The sequence below is a fragment of the Epinephelus fuscoguttatus genome, linkage group LG15 (assembly GCF_011397635.1).
Source record: "Epinephelus fuscoguttatus linkage group LG15, E.fuscoguttatus.final_Chr_v1".
Classification (NCBI taxonomy): domain Eukaryota; kingdom Metazoa; phylum Chordata; class Actinopteri; order Perciformes; family Serranidae; genus Epinephelus; species Epinephelus fuscoguttatus.
In genome coordinates, this window is record NC_064766.1 from 13802669 (window position 1) to 13813494 (window position 10826).

Consider the following 10826-nt stretch of genomic DNA (forward strand, 5'->3'; position numbering starts at 1 on the left):
AGAGGCGAAGGAATGCCACGACCATTATTAATTTGGTATTATTATGCGTGAATACTGTAATAAATCTGGTATCTTCAAAGCCTCACACGGGGCACCAAATGTTGGGAAGAGGAGGAGCTAAATATGATCATTGGCAATAATTCATAATTATTAATTATGTATTATTAAAATATTTGATTAATTAATTAATAATTAATTAATTATTACATAAGCATAATAATCAAATTAGCCTCACACGGGGCACCAAATGTTGGGAAGAGGAGGAGCTAAATACGATCATTGGCAATAATTCATAATTATTAATATTAATTATTAAAATATGATTAATTAATTAATAATTAATTAATTATTACATAAGCATAATAATCAAATTAGCTTACAGCGGGGCACCACTGGGAAAACCCGGACCAATGATCAGACGTAAATTCAGTCTCAAGAGTGTTCACTTAGGAAGCTAATTCTAGGGAGATATCAGCAACTATAAGATGAACAGGAAGGAGTGGAGCTCAGGCACTGACTTTGTCAACCAGCTTCATCACAGTATACAATGAAAAACCAGAGCAACCTCTCTTTGCAGTATAACAGGGTTTATTCACACTGATGACATTAATTTACAACCAACATCAACATTGCTCTATAAACCCTATCAACTATAAAACATTACCGAATCAACCAGCAAGCATCAAGAAGTGTGTGTGGGTGTGTATGAGGGTGTGGGAGAAAGTGGGTGAGTGAGCGAGAATGTGTGTGTATGTATGTGTGTGTGTGTGTGTGAGAGAGGGTGTGGAAGAAAGTGGGTGAGTGAGCAAGAATGTGTGAGTGTGTGTGTGTGTGTGTGTGTGTGTGTGTGTCTGAGCGAGTGGGTGTGTGAGAGAGAGAGAGAGAGGCGTAGCAAGATGGCGGCTGTGACGCTGCATGCTATGTCACGTAATGGCAGCTCGCCAAGAAAGCACATGACTCAAAAAAAGGAGGGGAGCCGGTAGAGAGGGAAGTTCAAATTGCTCGGCTCCAAGTGTAGGTTAGTGGGAGAGAAGAAGAGAGAAAGGGAAGCACTCAGAAGTGTGGTCACGCAGGCGGTATTGAGATGCAGTAACCCGTCTGTGTTACGCAGAGACGCGCTCGGCTCAGCTGGTGAGTGGCGTGAATCTGGACATTGAACCAACACAGCCAAAGTACTGATCAGTCCCGCGTACGGGGAGACACAATAGCAGTCCGGCGAGGTCGGATCACTACGTATTACAAGCAGACACAAACGGACAGAAGAATAACAGACAGCAGCAACACAGGCAATATTTTTACAATATCAATGCAGCCAAAATCGGACGTGGCGGTCCGTATCAACAAGCCCTTACAAAACTTAAAAAGAAAACACACACTAACTAATATCTGCCCAGAGCTAAAGCCTTTTACTGTTGCAGAAGGTGGAGTGATGTGTCGGTCGTTCCTCGTGCGTCCTTTGTTGCAGCAGAGGTGAAGTGGTTAGCGGCTCACAGCGGCTAACGGGTCCTCGGCGAGGGGGCAAGTCTCTGGCGAGGTGAGTTAATTCCGGCTCGTAGCGGGGAATCACTCGGGGAAAGAAGGGGGTCCTTGTCCTTCTTCTTGAAGCAGGCAGTCCTTGTTATCTACCAAACTTCGCATCCGCGGGCATCCGGGTGAGAGGGTCAATCCGTGGTCTCGTACCGGGCTACTCTGTGTTCCTCGGCGCACAGAGTAAGGGAGAGGAGAGGAGATGAGTTCGACCAGCGAGGAAAATCCGTAGGCCTAAAACGCGTCTAACTGTGCACAGTAATAACTCTTTCTAAAGCGTTCGCCATGTGGGACGAGTTGCTAAGCTTTAGAAACAGTTGTGGGTACTTCTACTGGCTATGAGGATCACAGCCAGAAGCGTTTCCCTCAGGTACGCTTTGTGATGATATACCCCGGCGTGACGTCATCGGTGCGGGGTTGGCCATGGCGGATTTCACCCAATGGGAGCTGTGTATTTCAAGGGACCTCTGCTGGTCAGCTGGGGTGTTGTGTTGGGGGTTGAATCAGCTGATTCACAAAGAGAAAGGGGGTTGACTGATTCCTTTGTTCTTTTGGGCGCCAACATGTTGTTTCAGGCTTTGATTGTTACATGTAGGCCCAAAAGTTTATGGATAAAGTGTAGGCCTTTGTTAGAAATCCTTGTACGGCACAACAATACTGTAGAGTTTGATTAGCTCAATATTAGGAAAAAGTGACGTTAAAAGAATTATTAAACATAACCACTTTAATTATTTGTGCGATATAATTTCATAGTCAGACGAATAAAACCACACCTCTTGTTGATCAGACAAGAATGTTTAATGCACTTTGGGGACATTATTAATTATCAATTGTCAATTCAAATAGAGCTCAAATAGCCAGGATCTTTGCACCCGTAAAGTGACTGAATGTAATCCTACAGAAAACCAAGACAATGACTTTATAGACAAACATTTATTCTAAACTACTGACACAGAAGACCAAGACGCAATACACCTAACAACAGACAAGACAATGAGTAAATGCAACTATGAGTGGAATGAAATGGATACAGCGATGCTAATGAATGAATGAATGACCAGAGTGAACCAGATGAAGCAGTGAGCAATGGTGAGCTAATTATCAGAGGAAACTTTAACATGGACCTGTGAAAAGCACCATTCAACAGCTGAGAGGCCTGGGAAGCAAAAAGGGAAATATCTGAAAACTTAGGGGAAATCCTAGTTTTATCTAATGCTCCCTACCATACTTATTAAACTACACATCAAACCCCAGCACAGGTAAATTATGTTGTTTCACCTGAGTTGTAGCAGACCAGAAAGAAGATGCTCTGGAGGGGGAAGAGGAAAAAGCAGCGCTGCTCCTTGGTGTGAACCACTCCTGGTGCTGTCCCATGGGGCAGCTTGCTCAGCTTGTCCTTCTCTTCTCCTCAGTCGAATTCCTTGGAGCCTTTGGGCTCTTTTGGGTGTTCTTGAACCCACATGGCAACTTTGGCTTGGGTGAGCTTGGCTCTCCAGGTCAGTCATCTTCACACACCCAGTGTGGGCATGCAGGAGCCTGCCTTTCTTCAGTTCTGACCTCATCGGTCCAGGATGCAGGAGTTAGGCAGACCTTGTGGCATAAAGTTGTTTCTGTTGGGTTTTAGCATGTTCAGTTCTGCTCAGGATGCAATCAAATTGCCCAGTGGGGCCACGCTGGATGGGGCCCAGCAAAAGTTTTTCTTCAAGTTCTTCTTTCTCTCTTTAACTTCTTTAACTTACTAACAAGACAAAAAGTCTCTTCTCATCTTATGGTCGTTCCAAGGGGTTGAGACTGGCAGGCAGGCTCCGGCCTCTGTGCTGTGATTGGCCTTGCCAGCTGTCTGTCCAGTAGGAGCAGTTCACTGTCACTGGCGGGACATTTCACTCCTCCCCTCTTCTGAGAATGCAGGGTTACTGGTGGTCCCTAAAGTCTCCAAAAGTAGATCATGAGCCAGAGCCTTCAGCTATCAGGCTCCTCTCCTGTGGAATCATCTTCCTGTTATGGTCTGGGAGGCAGACACCGTCTCCACATTTAAGACTAGACTTAAGACTTTCCTCTTTGATAAAGCTTATAGTTAGGGCCAGCTCAGGCTTGCCCTGTACCAGCCCCTAGTTAGGCTGACTTAGGCCTAGTCTGCCGGAGGACCCCCCTATAATACACCGGGCACCTTCTCTCCTTCTCTCTCTCTCTCTCTCTCTCATATCCTATTACTGCATCTTGCTAACTCGGCCATTCTGGATGTCACTAACTCGGCCTCTTCTCCGGAGCCTTTGTGCTCCACTGTCTCTCAGGTTAACTCATAGCGCAGCGGTGCCTGGATAGCGTGACGTGTGTGTGGTTGTGCTGCTGCCATGGTCCTGCCAGATGTCTCCTGCTGCTGCTGCTGCTGCCATCATTAGTCATACTTTTACTGTTATTATAAACATATGATTATTATCACACATGTATACTATCAGATATTAATATATACTTTCAACATATTGTACAACAGTAGCCAGAACTATAACGATAATATTATTACTTTCATTAATGTTGTTGTAAGCATCTGTCTGTCTGTCTGTCTGTCTGTGACGGATTACTGTTAATTTATTATGCTGTTATGTACGACATCTATTGCACGTCTGTCCGTCCTGGAAGAGGGATCCCTCCTCAGTTGCTCTTCCTGAGGTTTCTACCGTTTCCCCCCCCCCCCCCCCGTTAAAGGGGTTTTTTTTGGGGGGGGGGGGTTCCTTATCCGCTGTGAGGGTCCAAAGGACAGAGTGATGTTGTATGCTGTAAAGCTCTCTGTGAGGCAAACTGTGATTTGTGATATTGGGCTTTATAAATAAAATTGATTGATTGACTTTGCTAAGGTCATCACCTCTAGCTAGGGATGAGGGTAACTCACCAATGGCAGGTACTGACAACTCAGAGTCATGAAATGAGCTGTCAACCAGCATCCCTAACGGTTTCCATGCGGTTACTTGAATCGGAACATGGGTCAGATTCTGAACCAGCAGGTAGGTTGAGCGATTGTTCAACTCCAGCAGGGGCGTGTCGCAGACTGTCAGGTTTGGTTCTTGAAAGCAAGGCAAGGGTTGGAAAAACGCTTGTAAGCCAGACGTTTTCTGTCCCTTCAGGAGTGCAAGCCGGATGGGGAACCCCATTGTCCTTGCAGGAACCGTGATGTCTATTTCACTGGCAACCTGACATGCCTGGGGACATGACCTGGCCTGATGTCATGTTCTCTGGGTCAGTTATCTGAGGTTGACTGTCGGTGCCTGCAAGGGACCACAAGACTTGGTTGACTGTGTCTAGCTGGGCACCGAGCCTGACCAGGAGATCTGCCCCAATGGTGAAAGGAGACTGAAGATGAGGAACTACACTGATGTAGTGCATGACCTGTTTCTTGCCGATTAGTACAGAAAGGAAGCACACCCCAGTTGCCTTAAGAAGGGCCTGTGGTGACCCTGCGGAAAGAATGCGATGGCTCCACCGTACATAAGCCAAGGAGGAGTTGTGCTGGCACAAGGTCTTGAACAGGTCTTGGTCAATGGCAGACTTCTCGGACCAGAGCATTAGAATCGCCTCAGGGACCAAGGTGCCATTAAGATGTACACCTCCAATGAGATAAGGGCTGTACAATGATGAGCTCACATTTTTCAGGGAGCAAAGGAAATCAATCAATTCAATCAATCAATTTTATTTATAAAGCCCAATATCACAAATCACAATTTGCCTCACAGGGCTTTACAGCATACGACATCCCTCTGTCCTTATGACCCTCACAGCGGATAAGGAAAAACTCCCCAAAAAAACCCCTTTAACGGGGAAAAAAAAACGGTAGAAACCTCAGGAAGAGCAACTGAGGAGGGATCCTTCTTCCAGGACGGACAGACGTGCAATAGATGTCGTACAGAACAGATCAGCATAATAAATTAACAGTAATCCATATATGAGAGAGAGAGAGAGAGAGAGAGAGAGAGATATGCAGGTAATGACAGTAGCTTACAACAACATTATTGAAAGTAATAATATTATAGTTATAGTTCTGGCTACTGCGGTACAATATGTATATATACATGTGTGACAATAATCATATGTGTATAATAACAGAAGAAGTATGACTAATGACTAATGACGGCAGCAGCAGCAGGAGGCATCTGGCGGGACCACGGCAGCAGCACAACCACACACGTCACGCTGTCCAGGCACCGCTGTGATATGAGTTAATCTGAGAGACAGTGGAGCACAAAGGCTCCGGAGAAGAAGCCGAGTTAGTGACATCCAGAATGGCCGGGTTAGCTAGATGCAGTAATACGATACGAGAGAGAGAGAGAGAGAGAGAGAGAGGAGAGAAGGGGCCCGGTGTATTATAGAGGGGTCCTCCGGCAGACTAGGCCTAAGTCAGCCTAACTAGGGGCTGGTACAGGACAAGCCTGAGCCAGCCCTAACTATAAGCTTTATCAAAGAGGAAAGTCTTAAGTCTAGTCTTAAATGTGGAGACGGTGTCTGCCTCCCGGACCGTCACAGGAAGATGATTCCACAGGAGAGGAGCCTGATAGCTGAAGGCTCTGGCTCCTGATCTACTTTTGGAGACTTTAGGGACCACGAGTAACCCTGCGTTCTCAGAGCGCAGTGTTCTGGTGGGATAATATGGCACTATGAGCTCTCTAAGATATGACAGAGCTTGACCATTTAGAGCTTTATAAGTTAACAGTAGGATTTTAAATTCAATTCTGGATTTTACAGGGAGCCAGTGCAGAGAAGCTAAAACAGGAGAGATATGATCGCGTTTATTAGTTCCTGTTAGTACACGTGCTGCTGCATTCTGAATTAGCTGGAGAGTTTTTAAGGACTTACTAGAGCTACCTGATAATAGAGAGTTACAGTAATCCAGCCTTGAGGTAACAAAAGCGTGGACCAATTTTTCTGCATCTTTTCGGGTCAGGATAGACCTAATTTTCGCAATATTACGCAGATGAAAAAATGCAGTCCGTGAGGTTTGCTTTAAATGAGAATTAAAAGACAAATTTTGATCAAATATTACTCCAAGGTTTCTTACGGTAGTGGCAGGGGCCAGAGCAATGCCATCTAGAGAAACTGTCATCAGATAAAGAGTCTCTGAGTTGTTTGGGGCCAAGAACAATAACTTCAGTTTTGTCTGAATTTAACATAAGGAAATTGGTGCTCATCCAAGTTTTTATGTCTTTAAGGCAATTATGGAGTTTAGTTAATTGATTGCTTTCTTCTGGCTTCATTGATAAATACAACTGAGTATCATCCGCATAACAATGGAAATTTATAGAGTGATTTCTAATGATGTTACCTAAAGGAAGCATATATAGAGTAAACAGGATTGGTCCGAGCACAGAACCTTGTGGAACTCCAAAACAAACTTTAGTACGTAAGGATGGTTCATTGCGAACGTCAACAAATTGAAAAGGATCAGATAAATAAGATTTAAACCAGCTTAGTGCTGAACCTTTTAAGCCAATTAAGTGATCCAGTCTCTGCAGTAGAATTTGATGGTCAATTGTGTCAAGCGCACTAAGATCTAATAAAACAAGTACAGAGACGAGTCCTTTGTCTGAAGCAATCAGAAGGTCATTTGTAATTTTAACTAGAGCTGTCTCAGTGCTATGATGCACTCTAAATCCTGACTGAAATTCCTCAAATAAATTATTATCCTGGAGAAAATCACCCAGCTGGTCTACTACTTTCTCAAGGATCTTTGACATAAAGGGAAGATTAGATATTGGTCTATAATTGGCTAACACCTCTGGATCCAGGGTGGGCTTTTTTAGTAGAGGTTTAATTACAGCTACCTTAAAAGACTGTGGTACATAGCCTGTTAATAAGGATATATTGATCATATCTAATATATGAGTGTTAACTAAAGGAAAGACCTCCTTAAGTAGCCTAGTCTACTAGGGGTCTAAGAGACACGTTGATGATTTGGATGAAGAAATCACTGCAGTCAATTCTTGAAGAGAAATTGGGGAGAAGCAATCTAAATATATATTAGATTTTACAGCTGTGTTTGAGGTTAGATAGGTACTATCTGAGGGCAGGAGGTCATGAATTTTGCCTCTAATAGTTAGAATTTTGTCATTAAAAAAGCTCAGAAAATCATTACTTCTAAGGGCTAAGGGAATACAAGGCTCAATAGAGCTTTGACTCTCAGTCAGCCTGGCTACAGTGCTGAAAAGAAACCTGGGGTTGTTCTTATTGTCTTCTATTAGAGCTGAGTAATAGTTTGCTCTGGCATTGCGGAGGCCCCTCTTATAAGTTTTGAGACTGTCTGTCCAGATTAAACGAGATTCTTCCAGTTTGTTTAATCGCCAATTCCTTTCAAATTTTCGCGATATTTGTTTTAACTTACGGGTTTGACAGTTATACCAAGGAGCGAACTTTCTTTGCTTTTTTAACTTCTTTTTAAGAGGAGCTACAGAGTCGAGCGTTGTTCGTAGTGAGCCTACAGTGCTATCAAAAAAATTATAATTTCGGGAGAGGATAAAGTCATCACGGTAAACCTCTGTTACTGAAGGTATTGGTATTGAATTTAACGACGAAGTAATCTTTTCCTTAAGTTTTGCGACAGCACTATCTGATAAACATCTAGTATAGTAACTGTTGCTGAGTGGCGTGTAATCGAGTAAAAAGTAATCAGATAATGATCCGATAGCGAGGGATTCTGTGGAAAGACTTTTAGGTTATCAATTTCAATTCCATACGTCAGAACTAGAACGAGGTAATGGTTAAAACAATGAGTAGGTTCATGTATACCATGACTGAACCCAATGGAGTCTAATAATGAGATAAACGCGGTAGCCAGGGAGTCATTATCAACGTCGACATGAATGTTAAAATCGCCTACAATAATAACTTTATCTGATTTAAGAACTAAACTGGATAAAAACTCTGAGAATTCAGATAAACATTCAGAATACAGGCCAGGAGCACGGTACACTATAACAAATAAAAGTGGCTGCGAGGTTTTCCAGGTCGGATGTAAAAGACTAAGAACGAGGCTTTCAAATGAATTATAATCTAGTTTAGGTTTAGGACTGATTAACAGGCTAGAGTTAAAAATGGCTGCAACTCCCCCTCCTCGGCCACTGCCTCGAGGAATGTGGGTATTATTATGACTGGGAGGAGTGGACTCATTTAGACTAACATATTCATCTTGACACAGCCAGGTTTCAGTGAGACTGAGTAAATCAATATGATAATCTGATATTAATTCGTTTACTAACACTGCTTTAGACGATAGAGACCTGATATTCAACAGTCCGCATTTAATTCTCCTGTTTTGTCTTTCTGTCACAGAAGAGGTTTTAATTTTTATGAGGTTGTTATGCACAACTCCTCTTTGTTTAATTTTAGATTTAGATAATTTAGGCGGTCGGGGACAGACACCGTTTGTATAAAACTATTAAAACTATGGCTGGGTAACTGAACTAGAAGCTCAGAGAGGCGTTTAGGACTGCGTCTCCAGTCCTGGTCTCAACTCTGGGTTGTCAGGGATTTAAATTACTAATAAAGTTTGCCAGGTTCCTAGAAATGAGAGCAGCTCCATCCAAAGTGGGATGAATGCCGTCTCTCCTAATAAGACCAGGTTTTCCCCAGAAAGTTTGCCAATTATTAACAAAACCCACATCGTTTGCTGGACACCACCTGGACAGCCTGCGGTTAAATGATGACATGCGGCTAAACATATCATCACTGGTCAGATTTGGGAGGGGTCCAGAGAAAACTACGGAGTCCGACATCGTTTTTGCGTATTCACACACCGAAGCAATATTAATTTTAGTGACCTCCGATTGGCGTAACCGGGTGTCATTGCCGCCGACATGAATAACAGTCTTACTGAATCTACGTTTAGCTTTAGCCAGCAGTTTTAAATTTGACTCAATGTCGCCCGCTCCGGCCCCAGGGATACATTTGACTATGGCCGCTGGTGTTGCTAACTTCACGTTTCTCAGAATAGAGCTGCCAATAACCAGAGTTTTATCCTCAGCGGGTGTGTCGCTGAGTGGGGAAAAGCGGTTGGAAACGTGAACAGGCTGGTGGTGAGCCGTGGGCTTTGGCTTGGAGCTGTGCTTCTGGCGGACCGTGACCCAACCTCCCGGCTGAACGGGAGTTACCGGAGGACAGTTAGCAGAGGCTAAGGCTATGCTATGTGGCTCCGCACCGGCTACAGGGGACTGGCTAAGTACCGCAGCTGCTGAATGGTTTTCCATGGTGCGGAGCCGCGCTTCTAATTCACTAAGCCTCGCCTCCAACGCAGCAAATAAGCTACATTTGTTACAATTACCACTGTCGCTAAAGGAGGCAGAGGCATAACTGAACATTTGACACACCGGGCAAGAAAGAGCAGGAGAAGAAGAAGCCATGGCTAAGCTAATGTAGCTAACAAGGCTAAGAGCGTGCAAACAACAGCTAAGAGATTAGCGAGAAAGTCGTAGAAAGGAGGAGAGCTATAGGTGCTTAAACAGAACCAGTGTGGGTTATGACTTGAAGTAGACGTAAAAGCAGCGTTAAAGCAACTGAGGTGAGAAAGCAGGCAAGTGGAATTCACCAGAGCAGTACAGAGACGCTGTCACAGAAACCGGAAATGACACAACTCGCTTACCGCAATACATCAGCACGTCAGCAGTCAGAACAGCAGAAGACCTGTGTTCTTGAAAAGAAGTTGGACTTTCAGACTGCGGCGGCTGAGGGCACGCCGGCGGTGTGGAGGGGCCAGAGCTAGAGCTGGTATCCACAAGAGGCATGAGCATCGGCAGGGGCATCCTGGACTCAATGACAGCGACGTTGCTGTTAGAGGCTAGCACACTAGCTGTGGGGTGGAGCGGTTTAGGTGTGTCAACCTGAGCCCAAATGTGGCCACGGTGGCAGTCAATGAGTGGTGCCAATCTGTCCAGTAGGTCCTGTCCGATAAGCAATGGTTCTGTGTCTAGGACGCAGATGTAGATGGGATGAATGAGTGTCATCTCTTGGAAGATTACGTCGACCCAGGCACGTCTTGTGATGGGTGACGTGTCCTGCATGTAGCTGGTGATGCTATCATTGCAGGTCTCAATCTGGAGGGGTTTGCCGAGGGAGAGCATCGCTCTAGCAACCTCTTTAAACATGTCACAACTCATCAAGCTTATCTCAGATCCAGAATCAAGCAGGATGAGGGTGCTGACGCACCCCCCTATCACCACAGAGGTATATATGCGTCGGGAGTTGTCCTTGTGGACAAGGTCGCCCAAGAAAGCCAAGAAAGGGGAGTCGGTGAAACAGGGAGTGTTCACTTTAAAGATTCCCTT

General features: G+C 44.5%; 1 protein-coding gene across 1 annotated transcript; it reads right to left on the bottom strand.

Moving 5' to 3' along the window:
• Positions 1 to 9019: 9019 nt before the first annotated feature.
• LOC125901985 (uncharacterized) lies at positions 9020 to 10622 on the bottom strand. The gene is made up of 2 exons (XM_049598052.1): positions 10161 to 10622; positions 9020 to 9905 (listed from the first exon to the last, which is right to left on the bottom strand). The coding sequence occupies exons 1-2, from the start codon at positions 10620 to 10622 to the stop codon at positions 9030 to 9032; spliced, it is 1338 nt and encodes a 445-aa protein (XP_049454009.1). The 3' UTR covers positions 9020 to 9029.
• Positions 10623 to 10826: the final 204 nt, after the last annotated feature.

What these genes read in the sequence shown, in the direction of transcription:
- LOC125901985 (XM_049598052.1), bottom strand. Translation starts at nt 10,622, where the DNA reads ATGCTCTCCCTCGGCAAACCCCTCCAGATTGAGACCTGCAATGATAGC. An exon ending in CTGCTGTTCTGACTGCTGAC is followed by an intron (nt 9,906 to 10,160) that starts GTGCTGATGTAT and finishes ATTAGCTTAGCC; the next exon opens with ATGGCTTCTTCTTCTCCTGC.